The sequence below is a fragment of the Onychostruthus taczanowskii genome, unplaced genomic scaffold (genome assembly GCF_017590055.1).
Source record: "Onychostruthus taczanowskii isolate IOZ18803 unplaced genomic scaffold, ASM1759005v1 scaffold57, whole genome shotgun sequence".
NCBI classification, from domain to species: domain Eukaryota; kingdom Metazoa; phylum Chordata; class Aves; order Passeriformes; family Passeridae; genus Onychostruthus; species Onychostruthus taczanowskii.
Window position 1 is genome coordinate 101,368 of NW_024503346.1, and position 20,587 is coordinate 121,954.

At 38.7% G+C, this 20,587-nt stretch overlaps 1 protein-coding gene across 4 annotated transcripts in view; it reads right to left on the reverse strand.

The window, feature by feature from the left end:
* Nucleotides 1–20,587, reverse strand: part of SULF2 (sulfatase 2) — a 78,591-nt gene that overhangs the window by 44,091 nt on the left and 13,913 nt on the right. For 2 of the 4 annotated variants that reach the window (XM_041417931.1, XM_041417930.1), the window contains one exon: nucleotides 710–956. In XM_041417931.1, coding sequence (XP_041273865.1) covers nucleotides 710–884 — 175 coding nt within the window. In that variant the 5' untranslated portion in view covers nucleotides 885–956. Of the gene's footprint in view, nucleotides 1–709; nucleotides 957–6,447; nucleotides 6,525–6,590; nucleotides 6,796–20,587 lie in introns of those variants that run through there. The other 2 variants (XM_041417929.1, XM_041417932.1) reach the window with 2 other exon arrangements.

The window sequence follows — 20,587 nt, forward strand, 5'->3', positions numbered from 1 at the left end:
CAGATGGCTGAGGCTACATACACATATGAGAGTACAATTCTAATGCAAAATTATTAATGTTAACTGGTTTGTGTTAATCACTTCTCATAACTTAATACAGCGTTTGGTAAATACAAGCTTGTTCAGGTGACACAACAAAAACCAAACTGTCAGTTAATTCATTATTCCAAATCAATTAACATAGAGTTGATAATAGAATAGATCTTTTTATTCTGTGTCATTTTGGTCAGTAATCAACTACACATCTAAATGGACAATTACAAGAACAGTATTACTATGTTAGGTAACATTTAAGTAAATAAAATGAAAATTGTATATGCAATGAATGCCTGCAATTACACAAAAGAATTTGGATAATTACATGGTGCAATTATCAGTTATGAATTTAAACCTACTGTTTTGGCATGCAGCTTTCCAGGTTAAGTTTGCAATTGCCAGAAGCAAAGTTTAAGTGTTTAGATGAAGACAGACAGGCATGAACTGTGTATTTCCACAGGAACAGGAACTTTAACATTTTGGGACTAACTTTTGCTATCCCTGAATTGCAGGCAGATGGAAAAGATGTTCTATATAAAGGCAGGTTTAAACTTGCTCTTCCTATCATTTTTCACTCTGAAAAAAATTTATTATTTTGAATGCAAGGATCTAGCTTCAAGAAAAAGCAATGTCATACTCATTGGCCAAAATTCTCTTTATACTGGTCTCTTACCAAGTTCTACATCCTGATCATCAGTAAGAACAAGGATGATGTTTGGGCGGATGTTTCTACGGTCTCTTTGAAATCTTCCCTTCAGACGTTGATTTAACAGGAAAGTTGAACTTCCATCCAACAGCGATAAAACAGTCATCATGAATAATCCAAGGACAATACTATGCTGTGCCATGTTGTGCTGATTTAATGTTCTCTCTGAACAAGGTAGCTTAATGGCTTCTATGTCTTTTTCTTTGCAGGTCTCCTAAAAGGGAGAGGGAAACAAGTATTTATCTATATTTTCACCCCTCTGCACCCATCAAGGAACAGCCAGGTTCTCTCCAAAGAAGTAAAAAGCAACGTACTTGAAATAATCTAAACTCCTCAGAAAAAAAAAACTAACCAAACTCCAAACCAAACACTTATTTTTCTAGTGCCAGCTAGAAGCAGAAACTTGAAAAATTAAATTCAGAAGCTGTTATCAACGTAGGCAACGAAATTTCACTCCAAGCTCAGATCTGGCAGCAAGCTCAAGGATTTAGCAGGGTTTCAAATTCTTTTGCTTTCATACATATAAATAGCAATCATCCTCCTTCCTTCGTGATCTGTTCACAGATGACATTTTTGTTTACATCAAAAATGCAGATGTTGAAGAGAAAAAAAACCCACGTCTATCATAATTTTTAAACAAGACTGTTATAAAATTTACTGAGCTAACAACATATTTGCAAAGTCAGAGAACACTTAAACAGAAGATTTGCTATATACTGATTTATCTCACAAATTCCATTAAAGAGCGAAGCTGTCCTGATGTAGGAACTATGTTACGATATTGTTTGAAGTCTACTACAGCTTTGATGTTAGTGCTACATCCCTTTAGCATTTCTGTTGGCTTCCAAGATTATACACTTTTTAAAAATACCATTATTAATAATGAACACATTTGAAGGCTCATTACTGCTAATGTTCAGGAATAGATACACCAAAGTGACTTGCAGTGCCTATGACTGGACTGCAAAACAGAGCTCATCTAACTGGTACTACTCCTGGTAATGAGGCAATGAAAAATTCTTAGCAATTTCTACAAGGAGATTACAAGAAATTAATTAGCATGCTGAAAAATCTTTGAAATGACAGCTTTGTTCAGTCATCTTCTGATATAAAGGGATTTTCTCTTGCTTTCAGAAGTCAAAAAAAATGTACTGAAAATATCAAGTACTAATTATTTCATCAGATCCAGCAATCAATGAGTTAGTTTTTTATAAATTCCCTACTTGCTCCCTGTCTTTTTCTGGACTGGCGCCAATGATCTTTTGTACAAGAAGGAAAAATCAATTAAAAATGACGCAAGAGAGATCCTCTGATTTTTATATAGCCCAGAAATGTCAGAGCACAAAGAACATAGCACTATGTGTTTTACCCTAAGAAACATGTTGGCTATTCTACCCCTACAGAAAACAGTTTTTACTCCAGCAGATCATTTCATAGCCACATTATTACTTCCTCTCTGTCAGCAATTGCTCTTTGAGATAAATTTCTTAATCAAAGTTTTCATGCAATAGCAAAACCACTGGGCTGAAAAATTATAATCAGTTTCTATGCTCACATAAGAAATGTATATTGAATTTTCACACAAGTCAACAGATACATTGCTATACTAATATGGAATATTATATTTATTAAGGGTACTTTCCAAATTTGCACACTCATAGGGTTTTGAGGAAATGAAAAATCCTCCTTCCTTACTAGTCACAGGTAGGTGAAGTTACCTTTTTTCCTAGAAAATAAAAATTTATTTAGATATCCCAATACTTGTTCTAATGGGCAGGGAAAGAGCTTTCAAATTTTACAGATGCAGCATTAGTATCTGCTGCTGCTAAGAAATATGCCAGGCCAGAGCAAAAGAAACACTGAGAAGCCCAATCAATTTTCATTCCTTGTAGTAAGAATTCCATCTGTAGCAGTATAACTGGGAAGAATCATGCCAGAGTCCATGTGCTGCTACTGTCCGGAGTAGAGAAAAGCACCTTGAGAAAGAAACCTGTATCTGTTTCAACAGGGGAGCGTAGAAAGTAAGTTTGCTCAGCAGGCACATATTCTCGGACACGAGCTTTTTGAGGGAGGAGGTAGAGAAATGCCTTCTGCTCTTCAGAAACTACCACATATGTATGTACTTTTGTTAAAAAAAAAGAAACTGACACTATAGTTGTTTTCATTACACACAAACATTTTTCTGAAGGTCTGGAAGTTCATGTGGGTTTTCTTCAGTCTACACTACCCAACAGCTTCTCAAAATAAAAACATTTGTTAACTTTTCTTGCAGCATTTGGAAAGCTGCCCATTCTTGCTATATCTGGTCAGAACTACCTTCACTACAGTGTTGTGCATTTAGCAGTCTTTCTTACATTTTTCTCACCTTTAAAACAAATACATGGAAGTAACCTCCTGACCTCACTGCCTCTCTCCCCTCAGCCAGTCATTTCTTCACACTTTATTGCCCCTCAAACACTCCATTCATAACTAAAAATAGAAGTTGTCCCCATCTCAGAGAGCAGCTTAGCTATCTACGAAATACTTAATACATTTGGGGGATACACATAAACTGCTCTCCCACAGCTATTTTATCCACACTTGTATATTTGTGGTTAAAAGAATTAGCGATCTCTGAAAAGATACTGTGAGTGGAAGAGAGAATTTCATGTCAGACACAACATGCATCTTCCCCCAAACCTGTTATCTCACTCCCCCACAATGAGTACTTTTCAACTATTGTGATGTGTTATGTTCCCATTGTTATCAAGGTAAGAACTCCTTCGAATCAACTCAAAGTATGCAATTATATGCAAAAGTCATACCAGTAAATAGGTAAGAAAATCAAAGCAATTTTAGAAAATAACCTATTTCTTAAAGTATGTTTTCACAAGACATACATGCCACAACTAACAGCATATATGCCGTACGATCCAAAAGCTAGCTTTAAGAAGTTCTCAGAATAGCAACACAAAAGTGTCCCTCAAGAATTGCCAGTGGCCAAATACAGATTTTTTTTTTAACCCCTCGTCTTGGGTGAACTTCTAGGAAGAAACACAACAAAGTTTCTATTAGCAGTTCTTTTCCCATTTCTGTCAACAAGGTTAATCTGCAACTTACAGATAAAGCCAGAACAGGTCCACAGCAGTGCCCCAATCTTTTAGCATAGCATATTTAATATAGCACCCTCTCCAAATGCAATTTTGATCTGAGTGGTACAGATGGTCCACAGCTCTCTGTGCCTCTGCAGGCCAACCTCCAGTATTAAAGACACTTAATCTGTAGTGGCTCTCATGAGAATTAGGTATGCCTCTTATTTTCATCCAGATTACACATACAAACTTGAAAAAATCTCACTATTGTTTTATATTTAGAAAAGTGCTATCGGAAATTTATGAAATCTTCTTCAGATGGGGCATCTAGCTGAGCTTTCTTAAGCCTATCAAACTTTTTAGAAGGCTGCTTTTGAGAAAGTCTGGTCCTCTTACTCTCTCCTTTGTGGCAACAGAAAATGTTACACTATCTCATATTATAAATGTTGAAGAGATAAAGCCAGACATCCACACTCCATTTATAAAAGAAGTCAGCAAAGGGCTGTTTCCAGGTAGCATTTACACCAAGGAAAGTCTTCTTTATAACTCTGCCCTCAGTAATCAATGCCAGATCTACAGCAGCAGAATGCACAGGGATGACTGATGTCAGTTCTATCCCAGATGGTATTTTTAACATGCTATTGATTAGCATTGCTTGGCACAGATGTAAGAGGCCCCATGTGTGCAAAATTAGTAACTGACAGTAGTTGGCAGAGACTGGTGCTCCCAACCTCCCTAGCACAACTGTCCACTGCATAAGCTCTGTGCAGCTTCACTGAAGCTAGGTAAATTCAGTTATTACAACATAACCAAGAATAATATCTGACTCTTCCTGTAACTCTGCATCAAATATGTAAGTCTGCTTCCACTCTACTTCTAGAAATTACTGCATTAACTGGTTTTGGGTTTTATTTGTTTTGGCTTGTTTTCCTTTTAAATAAGTATACTACAAAACACTAAATACAGTGTTGGTATGACAAGTTCAACTTGCCCAGCAGCCACCACAGAACAGGGTAACTGCATGTGAGCCACACGGTGGAAGTGCACATTAAGGGAAAACTGGCTAGAGAGAAGCAACACACACCTGCTCTCAATATGGCTGGAGCCAATACCAGGTGGATTTTTTAAGCAGACCTAGGTGTGTCATTCGTCCAACGTTTAAATTCATTGAAATACATGGTGCTGGAGACATTACCTAGCAACCAACCCAATCAAATCCACTCTGCCAGTTAAATGGATTCAGCTGTGCTGCTGTTCTTTTAACTGGAGTCACACCTTTGCATAGAGCTTTGGTTATGCTAAGTCTTCTCTCACTGAAGCTGTCACCCATCACTTCAAACCATTATATTGTGTTTGTAAGAGATAAACACATTTTCATATGTGGATTGGGAAGAATCTTGTTTGCAATCTATCAAGGTTCCCAGGGGAAGACTGGCATCAACATTACTGCTGTAATCTAACAACATGCTGCGTTTGCTTATAGTTTTCTACTTTCTGATTTTTTTCCCCCCAGGCAGTCAAAAATTTATAAGAAAATACAAAAATCAAATTCCCAGTGCTAAATGTGACTCTTGAAGATTACAGTTGTGCTGATTTACAGTGACTGAATTACTATTCAGACACATTCTTCTGACTTGCTTGCCTTATGCTGGTGAGCACTAGACAAAAACAAAGTATTTATCACAGAGAAGCTTGGTCACATTACAAAATCTCATTCATATTTTGTAACTTTATTTTAAATACAACAATTATAAATTAGTTATAAATTTCCCTAGGACTTGATATTTTAAGAAATGTTCTAAGCACCTCAATCTCTTTCTGCCCACTGCTTGAATGTTAGAGTTTCCCAGTGACACACAGAGAATTAATTAGTCCTCTGATAGGTTAAATTGCTATTTGGATCCCTCAAATACAGAATAATAAGCACATTTTTCTGCACCATATGCAACACCCAACAACTTGAAAGAAACAAAGAATTATTTTGCTATTTTACCTATTACTGTCACACATTTATATATAATAGATGCAGTCTTTGATTTTAGTGACAATTATATTAACTTGTATTAAGTATAGTAAAAAGCACAGACATACACTTCTGAAAATACTGTAAGGAAATGAGTGCAAGTGCTTCAAGACAGAAAAAATAGGCAAAACCAGATAGCATTACACAAATTCATCCTATCAAATAAACACCTTTTTTTTGTAGCTGTACACGGGGGGGGGCGAAGGGGGCGAATCTCCCTATGTTTACACAGCTGCAAACACACAGAGGCGTTCAGATACACACACTGCCCGGATCGGTCCGGTGATGTGCCAAACGTGAAGCCGAGCGCTACGGCATCCAGTTGTCTTTTGGGAAGTGTTTTCCCCACAGCCCCGGCGCGGCTCCCTCAGCCCGCGCCCCCTCCCCTTGGCGAGGGGGCGGCACGACCGCCCCAGCCGGTGCGCAGCCCCCGGCGGCAGGCAGCGAGCGCCGGTCGGCCGGGCCGGCAGGGCCGCAGCAGGGCGGGGGAGCTCCGCGGAGCTTCCAGCACGGCTGGCCAAGGCCGGTGGGACCACACCGCCTCCAGTCCCCGCCCGGCCGCCGAGCCCCCTCGCTCAACTTCCAGCCCCACCCGGTCCCTATACAGCTACCTTAGACCCGCCGCCCAGCTTCCCCGCGATGGCAGCCTGGCTCTGTGGCCAGCAGTCGCACAAGCGGCACGGCCGCCCCGCCGTCCCCAGCTCGCGAGGCGGGGCGGGGGCTCCGGACCTGCCCTCCAGCACTCCCCACTTACCCGCGGAGCCGGGCTCAGCCGTGCCAGGCCAGGGCCGGCGCACCCACCGCCCGCCCGCGGAGCCCGGGGCCCGGCGACGCGGGGAAGCGCATCCTCCGGCCGCGGCGCCGGGCAGCAGCCGAATCCCGTTTCCCGAAGAAGCGTTTAGAGGAAACGCTCGGGCGGGTGCTGCCCCCGCCTCTTCTTCCTCCTCTCCCTTCTTCTCCTCTTCCCGTTTAAAAAGTTCATTTACCTCGAGGATCCTCCTCCCGAGTTTGCGCAATGCCCAGCGGCGCGCAGAGAGGAAACCTGTCCCACCAGCCCCGGGCTTGTTCAAAGTCCAGCGGCAGCACAGCGGCGAAGACGATGGCGCAGCCCCGCACCCCGGCGCGCATGGGGAAGCCGAGAAGGTCCCAGAGCCAGCCCCGCACAGAGAAGGACGCTGAGCTCCCACCTGATGCACAGAGCCTTTCTAAACGAAGGGGATAGTCCATGGCGGGCGGAGGAAGGGGAATTTAATTGCCCCTCATAGTCTGTGCTCTTCTTGTCCCCTATCGCTAGCGCTTGCCGAGTGCTGCCAGCCCCAAGCAACAGCTACCCCTCAGCCCCAACTGTGTGGGGCGGGAGGACGGAGGTGGCCGACTCCAAAGGGGCTGGAGGCCTGAGTCTGGCCCGGACCCCGCCAGAGACACCTGTGAGGGTGAGCCTAAAGGCTTCTAAATGGTCATGCTAACACAGACGCCGTTCCACTGGTGCAGATGAAATTAAAGGGCCCAATACTCATTAGTAATTAAGCTTAACAAAGCTCTCCGAGGTAGGGCCCATGCTCACAGAAGGTGCCGTTAACACTACTTGCAACCAGTTACATTTTACTCCTGGAACTTGTTTGGCTAACTGTCTAAATTGGTAAGTTATTCACTGGACACTTTAAAGACCTCTTTTAAAAAGTATCTTTAAAAAAGTACTTCAAAAAAGTACCTTTCAAAGATACTAGCAGATTAACATGTTAAAAAAAAAAAAAAAAAAAAAAAAAAAAAAAAAAAAAAAACAACCCAAAAAAAAAAAAAAAAAAAGAAAAAAAAAAAAACAACCCTAACATAAGAATGAAACGTTTTCTTCTGACATTCCCATGCCGATAGTGTCAGACACTCAGCACAGGTTACCCCAGAATTTCCTGACACTTATTACATCTAATATTCTGTTCAATCTATGATGTACTAGGACTTTTGCTCTAAAAAAAGCATTGCTCCCAGTGACCTCATCTGGAATTTGCTGGAGAAGGTTAACAGTCTTGAACAATTTTTTACTGTTGGCTCTGTTCTTGGCTATGCATAGACAGATCCTAAATAAACATCGTGGGGTGTTTAGATGTCTTGCTGTATGATACTGTACAGTAAAATGGCACACAGTTCCCAAACACAAGGATGTCACTGCTGAGGTACCAAGTGTGCTCCTGTATGGACAGGAATGAGCAATAGAGGTGAAACACTGTATGTCAGTACTACAGTGCTCACACTAGGGGATGCAACAGCATAACTGTACTGGAATAAATAAACCACTCCCTAAGAGGGAGTTACACTAATCAGACTCACATGATGTGCTAAAACAGGACCTACATCTCACTAACATTGTGACAGAATTCTTTTACTGCTTTCTGAGATAACATTCGACATTCAGCTAGCAACTTTCAATTCTCAATGAAACAATTCACAGTCAATTTTACAACACACCGGTGAGCGAGGATGTTCTGATTCTGCACATTTTAGACATGCATTAGTGTCTAAAGGCAGCTGAGTTACCCAAACAGCTTTTCAGGCCAGGAACAGAACGGGGAACCCAGCATTCCTATGCCCTAACCACAGGCCAGCAGTTTGCCACCTGCAACATGCAACCTCTATAAACTACCTCTGAAGGGACTGCAAGCAGTAACTACAAAGCCGAAGAAAATACTAAGTTTGCTATACAGTGGTTCACATTGAAGAAGAAAATTGACTATCTCCCTGTTTCTAGAGGACTGCAAATGGGATTTTCCATTTTAAGAAACACATGACCTAATATAAAGATACAATTTCATTAATATAAACTACAAGCATCAAAAGATACTAAGACTAGTGTTAGTGACAATAGTCTAGGAATCTAAATTTGATTTAATGTCACTGGAAAATCTGTCACAATAGATTGCTCATTTCAAGAAAAGAGTACATTCACCTCACAGGGAGTGCATGTAGTTTCCATTAATGTTAATGGGAGTTATGCAAGTGCATTAAGAGGATAATACAACCCCTGCTCTGAGACAATCTGGCAAAATGGAAGGTGCTTCCACTTCAAGAGAAAGGCATTTTCATCTCATGCATTTCAAAAGAACTTGTTCTGGCACAGTTACAAAACAGGATGGGTAACAACTGTAATGCATCCAAACTTAAAGTGGTTTAGTGATTTCAGCTTGTTTTCCTATTGCCAGAAAGTCACAGGATTCAGCTGTATTTAAAATACTGTGGTTTATTTGAAGTCTAAGGCAATAAAATAATATGAAATTACAGGTAAAACAAGAAGGTCTAAAAACTGACTCATGCAATGATGAAGAAACCTTTCAGGTATCTCCTTTTTAAATAAAGGAAGTAATTTTATTCACTACCTGGAAAAGGATTCCACTGGTATATATGGACCATTGTGGCTGATCAGAGTTCAAAAGATAAAATTAAAAAGCAAGTTCATTCCTTTTCACTGCCACACCAGAGCTTTTACACCAAATAAACTTCCGATTTCTCTCACAGCATGCCATTGAACAGCTTGAATTTATTTTACTGTACCTCAAATAACAAATGTTGCCTATTATCTAAATAATTCTTCTAAAGTTATCCTAGGATTTACCTATTAAAGCTAGGAGAAAACAGACATGCAGTCATTCCTTTAAATATCAGACATCCATCTATGTTGTTAGCCACAAAAATTCCTTCAAAAACGTCCACCTTCCTCTCAAGTAGCATAACACAGAAATATGTATGGAGCAAGTCATGCTGGACTATTAAGTAAACTATGGAGCTGCATGTAAAGGGGAACCACTTTGATCCACCTGGGAGACAGTGGGGGTCCACAGCACTATCTTTTAATCAGTCCTGAGACAGCAGCTACAAATTCAGGGTGTCAGAAGCACTCAGGGGAACTGTCATGAGGAAAGGGCAGCATGTCAATGATTCAGAGAAGCAACTTCTGGGAAACAAGAAGATGGTCAGAAGTCCAAAAGCACTTCAGATCTGAAACAGAAGCACCTATCTTCAAAGTTAAGCTGCTCTAAATTTAACTAATGTGTTTATCAAGCCATGCGAAAGCAAAGTACTTCAGATCTCCAATACAGGAAGCCTTGCTAACAAAGTAAAAGGAGACTGACTGTTAAAATAAGGTAGTAAGTAACTCATCTGCTGAAAAACACAGACTTGTTACTGGGGTGGGAGAAACGAGAAGTGAGGTTAAGAAAATTACAACACACCTTTAAAACCTATGTCTAATAAGTCTATAATTTTTACCTTTTATCAGAGTCATGACTTTTAATATTAAGGCTTATCTTTTAAAGGGGTTTTGTGGATTTCCCTTGAGGGTCAGGACTGATTCATCAGAGATAGTTACTTTATGAGAAATGTTCATCTACCAGTCACTGGCATCTCTCTTACTGATCATCTGCAAGGACCTTGAGGATTTCTTGATTCCCTTTGTGTAAGGTCATTGGTACATTTGGGTATGCAGGCTACTTCCTCTAGGGACCACAGACATGTAGCAGCAAGTACATAGGCACTTTTGATAGTGTTATAGCAGCTTCATTACTGGTAGCGTGCAGTCATTTGAAAGATATAATGCATATCTTGTGCATTCTTAAAATAGAAACTTGAAATTTTGAAAAAGCTGGTTTTTAATGACAAATCAGTTTCATTTTTTTTCTACCAGGTATCAAAGGTAGAGATATATATTATTTATATAATGTTTGACGGACACTAAAGCCATCCAAATTTTCTACTCTGTTCAAGATAAAAAAGACACTGAAACAGAAACATGTGCTGCCCCTGGCTAAAGAACACTTTACTTTCATTTCTAAAAGATTAAAAATAAAGTTGAACCTACATATGAGCTTTAGCATCAGTCACCTACCTTTAGAGTTTACAATCTTCCATAAGGTAGTGGCAAGATTTCTGCATATGAAAAAAACCTAGATCATAACTGCAATTCTATACCATTAATGGCCACTGACCCAGTGATGTCTCAAATCATAGAATTCTTTGGGCTGGAAGGGACTTAAGGACTCATTCCTTCCAATCTCCTGCCATGGGCAGGGACACTTTCCACTGTCCCAGTTTGCTCAAAGCCCCGTCCAACCTGGCCTTGAAACTTTCAGGGATGGGGCAGCCATGAGTTCTCTGGGCAATCTGTGCCAGTCTCTCAGGTGCCACCCTCAGACAGAAGAATTAAACGTTATGGTTGCCCTTCTGGCTCAGAATACATATTATTTCTGATTTCCATAATTATGTCTGACCCTGAATTCAGAGAGAAATGTATTAATAACTAGAAGCACAGTTGATTTTTCTATCACTGCAAAACTCTGGCATTATCAGTAAACGACAAATTACAGTAGGATATCTTACTTACAATGAGTCTCATTTACACCCCTAAAACAGAGAGGACTGATTTTTCAGAAGTAGTAAGCAGCCACACAAAATAGTTCTAAAAATTTATGTAGCTTTTTTTAAGTCCTGAAACTGTAGTTGAATGCTCTTGATGTATGGCAATGCAACCTCTTTATTTGTACTTCAGTTCACTTTGTGGTGTTAGTATGCTCATCATACTCATGACTGACTTCAGCGGTAATTCCTGAGAATTCTTTCAGAGTCCCAAAGTACATTCACTACTTCCCATGCCAAACAGGAGTGTCTGACATGACATCTGAGTATATTTCCACAGAGATTATTTTTCACAGACAGGTTGAGCCTCACAGACTAGAGCTGCAGCTCCCAGGACACTTGAAAAGTTCAATATGCCCAACTTAGAAGTCCATATCTAAGTGCCCAGAGCCTTCTGACTTAGCTCCATGCTTTGTCATCTTCTGTGCTGCTGCAGTGAGGCACAGAGATGATGTACTAAATGGTATGGCAAACAAGAGTTCTTTTCACCTGAGAAGAAAAAGTGGAAGCTTATACAAAAAGCCAATACTCACTAAAATGAAAAAAAGTTAAAGGACAAAATGATTGAGAAGAGCTCAGCAGGGAATATATTCCACTGCTGGAGGCAGAAAATTTGATGGCTTGAGCTGCAGCCTAGGTCACAGTCCCAAAATCTTACATTGAGAGTATCACTACTGTTAGTTCATTGATTGAGAAAAGGTCAACCCATAAATGTGTCTGCCAGAGTATATTTTTTCTGTCTACATCCCAAACTGGCAGAAATACAGGAATAATTTAGATGGATCAAATGAATACAAGCTGTCTGTATAGACAGTAAATAACAATAAATCCTGTGTACAGATTCCTTCCCTTTAAATAGCTCCAAAAGGCAATAAAAGCCAGGAAAGAAGAGAGAAGCAGGTCTAGAATGAAAACCAACAAGAAACAATGGACTGCATGGGATAAAATTTAATACAGTGCAGTTCCCATTCAAATGGGCCTCAGAGTTTAATTATGCAACCCAACTGATCATATCAAACATAATGAACTGCCCAGAAACATGAATACCATTCTACTACTCAGCATAATTGGCAACTAAATCCATCACAGTTCTCTGTTTGTGCCATCTTCCTTCTCTTTACTGGTAGAAAACTCTTTTTGAAAGTGCTTTTGCTCTTTCAGAAAGCTTTTTATTTATTGCACCATAGTTCAGTCAAGAATATTAAATAAAAAAGGGTGGACTAATTACTTTAAATAATTGGAAAACACCTCAGGATACCGTTTCTGCTCTTCCAGAGAAAAAGGGTTAAAATTAAAATAGCTGATTTTAATGCAATTGAAAGATCAGCAACAGACCCCATGGCAAATTAACAGTATGTGTAATAAACGAGAAGAGGTTGCTGCAAGAATGCGGAGATGTCACCGAGCAATGGATCTAGGGTCTAAGATGGCTGCAGCTTCCTGACCTCACTGTGAAAGTGAATTAAGTATCAGAATCACCAGATGAACGTTTCACAAAAAAGACACAAATCCTCCAGAACAGATTTGTGTAAGATGAGTGGACTACATATATCTAGGAAAGACACGCATATGTATAAGTAGATCCAAGGGGATAAGGAGAGAATACAAGATATGAATAGATCAGGGTAGGATTTCTTTCTGAAGAGGTAATGGGTTACGTGAAATGTAAGGCACAACGAGATTTCAAAGTTAAAAGGATTTTTTTTTAATAGGGAAGAAGTGAGGAAGCACACAAGAGACATGATGGTGAGAATAAAACCCGGAACAGTGATAACACATCCATTAAAAGCCACAGGATGAATTTAGGCACCTAGAATGTAATTGTGCAAGATGTTGGTACTGAAAACCAATATAATGATGAGCTCCTGAACTCAGGATAGTTGAAGTTACCCAAGACTTCTCGTGCTGAAGACTGAACCAGTCCTAACACCAAGCTTTAGTTTATTCAAAGATAGAAAGAAAAAAATCCAAAGACTTCACCACTTCTCTGTTTTTCTTACTGAATGAAGAGCCTTTGCAAGCCTTTGGTTTACCAAAACAGGTTTCATTACAGAAAGAAGCCATGGCCTCACATCTACGGAGATGTTGCTCTGTGCTGTAACACAGTCCTTCAGGACTCCCTGCTATTTTTTCTGCCCCAGGAAGAGATTTCTATGCTTCTCTGAGCTTGCTCCCACCCACACACCTTTAGAAATGCAGACATATTTTGCTGTGCAGAAACACCTTTATGATACTTTAGATATTACTGTTTTCCAGGATGCAAATTCAGAAATCTTAAAAGATAGAATTTCAACTGCAATCCATAGCACTGCTTCCTGCAGAAGTTGGACTGGCCTGGAAGGTTTTCTTCTCTGACATGGACAACTTAATCTCAGCTACAAACAGCTAACAAATCTTTTGCAGTTATGTAATACTGATTGCTCTCCATTTCTGTCTATTTTCATCTTTGATGAGCAAGGTCAGGAAACAAGTCCTGTCTCTAGCTAGTCCTCTCTGTTGTCAATAACCAAACTCTAGGCATTGCTGAGCATATATAATTTAATTTTTTTCCATTATCCCATAAGAGCTCTAGCTTTTATGTACTTGGTATGTTTCTCTTTTCACTCTTTTAGCAACATTCCTTTATCCCCTGCTTTAGTAAGTGTAATTACCATCTTGCAAAACCACATGAACACTTATATCTTTGTACACACATTCACAGTAATCAACAATACTGGCTATTTTTTTTCCTTTGCCAACGTCTTGACAACTTCAAACTGTACAAGAAGCAAACGATTTTAACTACGAAGTTTACATACCTGTTTCTTTATGCAGCATGTATTTTATACTCAGAATAACTGGGCCACAAGAAACAATGACGAAAGAAGCAAGATTTTTTTTCACTGCATTCTAAAATGGCTGCAGCAGATGCCTTTTTTTAGTCCTTGGAAGATTGATGATTCCATTATTTGTAGTATTCAGCAATAAATCTCTGAGTTTAGCCTAAAGTGAGTACTTTTCCCTACTTTGCATCTTCCATTACACTGTTATTAATCATGTTTAATCATTCATTTACCTCTCACTGCCACTGCATTTTGGGAGGGCTGGCACATTATTGATTTTTGACTTTTACCCTTTAGAAGCTGGGTAAAGGGCTTTGCAGTTGCTTAATCAAAAGTGACATGATGAGGGCAGGGAAGCTGCAGACCTCAGCGAAACAGCAACTAATCAACATGCCAAGTTATGATAAAATTAAATTAAGAGTCAACAAAGAAAGCAAAATGTAATAAACAAAAATTATAGCAGATAACCTAATCAGAACACAGAGTACAAAGCACTCCTTTGCCTTGCAAAACACATTGCCAGGAAAGAGGAGACCAAGACTAAGAAGGAAGTTAAACTACAAATTCCCACAAAAAGAAAAATGCAAAGCCACGTTCTGTTACAGAAGTGTCAGTTTTTTGGCTCAATTTGATTTGGCTCAAGTAGATTCTCAGTTGTTTATCAAGCTTTTTTTTCTCAGAGGAAGCATCACTTCAGCACCCAACTAGCAACTGTAACAAGAACAATACACACTGTAATATTTTGATAGCTGGCTCTTCTCTGCTTACTAAAAAAAAAAAAAAAAAGTTATTTTTAAGAAAGTCAAAGAACTCCCATGTGTATCTTTAAAAAGAGTGCATATAAACCCTTAATCTCATTTACAATATCTAGCAAATTATACAATAAACAATAGATATAATTACGTTATCAACTCTGTAAGAACAGCAGGAATGTTGGCTTCACATTTTAGAAGAAAGGCCCAAAGGAAAAAAAAAGCACGTAAGAGATGGTTAAAATTGTCAGGTTCTTGTACAACCCAGTTAGAGAGGAGCAACTAGAAGTGGGAGAATTTGTGGACTTGCAAATAAAAGAGCTCCAGTTCCTATTGCTCTTTCCTGAACTTCTCAGCTTTGTTTTTTTTTGACCCTTGACATCATGTTTTGGTCTGTTTGTCCTAAGTTATGCCACTCCAATTCCAGTGACCTCAGTCTAGAATATGAGAACCAGAGGAAATCAAAATAATTTACCAACCAATATGTTTCATTAACGTGCTTGTTTTTTTCTGTGTTTCACATTATTAAAATGTGTAACACCCTGGCAAAAGATATTCTCAAGACCAAACTACATGGACCAGTACAACTCTCATCAGAAGATTGTCACGCGCCCTGTATCCACAGCACTTAATTGTTAGTAACTGTTTACACTACGGCTACTACGCATTAGTATTTCAAGTCACACGCCAGTGACCTCTCTAGGATCTCTGCTGCTCATTAAAATCATATATGTTGTCAAAGGCCACTGCAAACATTCCAGTATGACTTATTTTGTAAGTTAAATGGGACTATGCAAGGTGCATCATCCACGGCATGACTTTAATCTGGCACAAAGAACGCAGGTAAAGCAGCTCTGATATGAAAGGTGGCAATACTGCAGGGGAGGTGCTGTTCCCTGGTTACGATAACTGAATGAAGATTATTAATAAACTGTTTATGAACACGAAGTTGACCTCTTAGAATGTGATAAATGACATAAGAAGCTCAAGAAAGTAAAATCAATAATGATGCATCTTTAAACACAGTACACATAAGCCTACACATGTGCAAACAGCATGGGGTAACTCCCCTGACCAGATTTTCACCTGTCTGGCAAAAGATACTGTCAAGAAGTAAGGGTCCTTTGGAAAAAATTTGAAATTGAGTATTTCAAGACTATACCATATACACAAATTACTAGGATATTTTCAAAGCCTTGTCGTGTTATACCTACAAGTTCTCCGAATTCCAGTTTCTCACAATCTGCTACATTTTCATGTAACTATGACACAAGAAAATAAAATTGCAATGCTCTTACTCAAACAGTATGATTTGCAAGCTCTTGTATCAAAAAGGAAAGTAAAACTATAAAGTGAAAGGGAGAATATTAAAATTTAGGAAATGCTATTGTTCATACACTGTCATTCATGTATAACCCACTCACTTTAATTGTACAATTAAAAATATTTTCATAAATGCTTCAGCACAGAGAATGCAATAACAAAATACAAGGATTGCATTTCTGGGGGGGTTCAGTGTCTTGGTGGATCAGAAGAAATATTGGTGGAAAGGTCTTCTGAACTCTGCTTTGCTGAGTTCACTCTTAAGGACAGCATACGCAAAAACTAACTGGTCAAAAAGCAGAAAGAAGAGAAAATTAAGTTACAAAAAAAAAAAGGCAGGGGGGGCTGTTTTGTCAGGTTGTTTTTTCCCTCCCCAGAAAGCTGCAAGGCATGCAAATGAAACCAACATCATATAACCAACACTGGTTTTAGTTTTTGTGCTTGAGTAAGATTGTTAAATCAGAAAGACCAGTCCCACAACATCCTCAGCCAAGCTGAGTCCCTATTCCATATGAGAACAGTTCTTAGCACACACACAAAAGAAAATGATTTTTTTCATCCTAAAGGCTTTTTTTTTCCTTTTCCTAGGAAACAATTGTATAGTCTTTCGTCAAAATTCAACAATGTCAAACTGTCAGAAAAAGCTCAAAGAGACACTAATACATTCCAAAGTTCTTACAAAATAAGGGACAGCAAGCAATGCAATTACAGGAGGTAATCCCTGTTTCTTCTGTAATAAGAATATGTGCTCTATGTCCTATGGTCTGTTGTCAAGAGAATTGTAAGATGGTACCCTATAATTGCTACCATTGAACTGTGGTTTCAAATAACATGAAATGAAACCTATATTTATAGTACGAAGATCTTAGCTGGTATCTCTTTCTTCCTTAGTCTTATCATTATTTCCAGCAATTCTGAGCAGTAGGGCCTCCTATTTACTCAGAACATGGTGAGCTTCACATCTGCAATACTCAACCCTTCTGACAGGCATCACAAAAGTTTAGCATCACCTTTCAACCTTACTTCAAGCCAGCCATTTCATGAGATCTTTTACTTTGTCTGGACACTTAGAATAGCTCGTAGTTGCTGCGACCAACTCCAGTGCAGGAGTTTTGATGATATGGCAGGGAAGTAACTGGCTCCCCAGCTATAAGCAACTTGATAAAAAGGTTACTGCTCACCACATACTGACTGAAGACAAATTTATCTATAATTTTTCCTTATTCTGCCCACACCCCAGTTAAAAAAAGAGTATCAATAATACAAATGTTTCTCACAGCACATTTGTGACCTTTATATTTAATTTTTAAAATACAAGTGTCTTCATCCAAATAATCCTACCAATTCATGTTATGCACAATTTTCAGTTCCCTACTAACAAAAAAAACAGCCCCAGAAGGAGACAATAACTACTTTTATGATACTATGTGGCAAAGTAGTGCCAAAGTCAGATGCTGTGGAATATAACTACACTGAAAAAACAACACAATTATCACCCTGTTATATTTCATAATTTGAGTACATTAAAGCAAAATGCTCAATGCTCACACCAATCAGGAACAGTAAATTCCAGTAAAACCAGTTGAATTTGGACTACTATTTTGTATAAAATGTTAGTGTTTAAGTAATGAAGCATTTGATTGCTTGGGTTTCATGCAGTTGATTTTATTTTACATTGCATTGCAGGAAATCTGAGCCAAAGAAGCAGAGTAGAACAAAGTTGAGTTTGTGGGCACATATTTCCGTTTTTTGACATCAAACGGTGTTTGAATACACAAGCCAAACTTATTTGCCTATATGACTTGAAATGAATATTCACCATTCCGGTTCAGTTCTAATGATTGACATGATTACAACTCCAGGCAATGAGTTGGCCACACAGCCTAACAGTCTGAAAAGAGCAGCAAAATTAATGGAAGATAGGAACGGAATAATGGAAGTTTGTTAGTTACTTAGACCCCAGAGATCTTGAATTCCACAATTTCTGGTTGGCATCATGCACTGAATCACAGAAACATCCCAGGAGAACAAAACCAATAATAAAGCACACTGCATCATAAGATAGCCACTCTGACTACCAGACAGTTAATTCAAACCAATGCAGTTTTGAGGATGTGATAGCAAAGTATCTAAAGCTAAAATAATAAAGTGCTGAATATAATAAAGCCATTTCAAAGTGATAGTGTTGAATCATTAAACTTGGAACAAGGAAACTCTTTTACTACACTGAACACAGAGGTAAAGCTGGCCTTTCTCTTGCTGTCTCTGAGGTTACACGGTAGATTTTAACCATTGCTCAATGGCTAAACAGACAAGAGTCATAGTATATCTGTTTCTTGGTATCCAGAAGGATACTAACTGGTCAAACACATTCACTCAGGCAAAAAGGTACCTGTCTAATATAGGCAAACAGGGAGCCCCCTTTAACTTGCTAACAGAGCAAGTAGTGCATGGGTGGCTTAGAGAAGATGTAGCTGTACACTTGTATTCCTCTTTCAGTGGCTATACATACATGCTTTTCTTAAGTCCAGTTGCATGCTGATGCAGACTCTGGCATAGAAATTGGAAACAGAAAAAAGAAAGCTAATTTTGGCAACAGGAGGCTTTCCTGAAAGCATAGTAACTGAACTCTGACACTACTCAGATTCTCTGAATCAACAGAGGCCATTCAACTCGACATCTGTTCAGCAAAGCTAATCACATTCAGTGTTTAAACTTCAGAGTAGACAGTGAGATGAACTAGAATCTGAATTCTTAGCAAGTAGAAGAAGAAACTATTGGCAAGTTTTTAAAAGCCAGAAATTCCCAAGGTTCCCTTAGATGAAGAAAATTTGAAATGCTTCCTTTGGAGTTTTAACTCTCCACTCAGCAGACATATATTGTCCCATTAGTTGTCAATCAAAAAGTAAACTACTGTCCTAACACCTCCAGTATTTGAAGTCTACTTTGCTTTGCAAATCAATTACTAAAACTGTTCTCTCACGAAAAGCAGATACTATCCCCATTTTTTCCCCATTTACAGCACTATAAGTGAACTATTTTACAAAACAAACATTATTCTAATAAAGCAAATTAGTTGACGCAGGTAAATTGCAAACTCATTGACAGTAAGTTTTATGAAAAATTAAGTAGCTGATATACAGCAACATTACCATGAGCCTCTTACTCACGCTGCTGTATTTCTCAGCATGACACAGGCACGACTTTGTTTCTGAGGTATAAAGAGACTCCTAATTAAATCTTGATTCTTCAGTGTACCAGGATTTAATCTTCTTTATATGAGCTCAGATTATTATATTTAATGCTGAAAAATGTTAATTTTCTGCCCAAATTCACCAAATTACAGATGGAAATTCCTTACAATTCTTTGTTTTTTCCAATTTCTTTAAAATAAAGTGCAACACATTCTTTTGGTTGAAATTAATTGCACTACTATTCCAGTCCGCAGAGTAGGCATCTGAACAGCACCATTCTTAAAAAATTTCCATTTTAGCATATGGTTAGTATGTTGGAGTGATCTTTATCCACAGTCATAAAATTCCACGTAATTGCCTGTGTCTTAATGGCCTTAGGCTTTGAATACAATCACTGGTCTTTGAACACCGCCTGTCACTTTTAGTGCTTGAGTATTGGCATTGTATCTCTTTTAAGTTCTTTTCAGCCCTTTAATGACTATGCCAATTAATAATGCATCATTCTCTCTCCTCTAGGTAATTTTAATTGCTGTAATTTATGTCCCTAGACAATTCTTGCACTACAGATGGAATCTGTACTACTGTAGCGAGTTAGAAGATCAGAAGCAGATAACACGATTTCAAGTTTATAGACATCATGACATCAATTACTGTTCAAGGAAACAAATCATGATATTACAGGTAATAAACAGATCATTTTTATGTTCTGTTCATAAGTAAGGCTTTGACAACTAATTGTTCCTTCATAGTGCTTTGTGAAGACACTCAGATGCCTTGAAAAGGAAAAAAATCTACCTAAAATTAGCAAATATAGAGGTTACACACTTCTTCAATAAAGGCCTATACCTTTACATAGATATTCTCAGAAATATATAAATGCCATTCTCTGAGGTAGTATTAGAAGGCAGCATAAACACTCAGGCTTAAAACCTGAAACAGCACATAAGATCAACTTCAGCTTTTTATTAAAACATGTTAGCAAAGCTCATGGGCACAAAAATAAAGCAGAAAGAAACTGTATCACTAATCTCTGTTCAGCTCTACAGACAGCCCAAAATGAAGGGTATAACCACAGACTGGGCCCCATATTAGATTATTATTCAGTTCATCCCCTTGCCAGTATTAGTGATGCTTCACAAATCATATTCCAGTGTTTTGCTTAGTACAGCTTACATTGATCTATAGACCTGTGAAGTTCAGTCCCTCTGTTTTTACTGTTCTCTCTTCATATTTTCAATCCACTTCCTCAAAACCATCAAG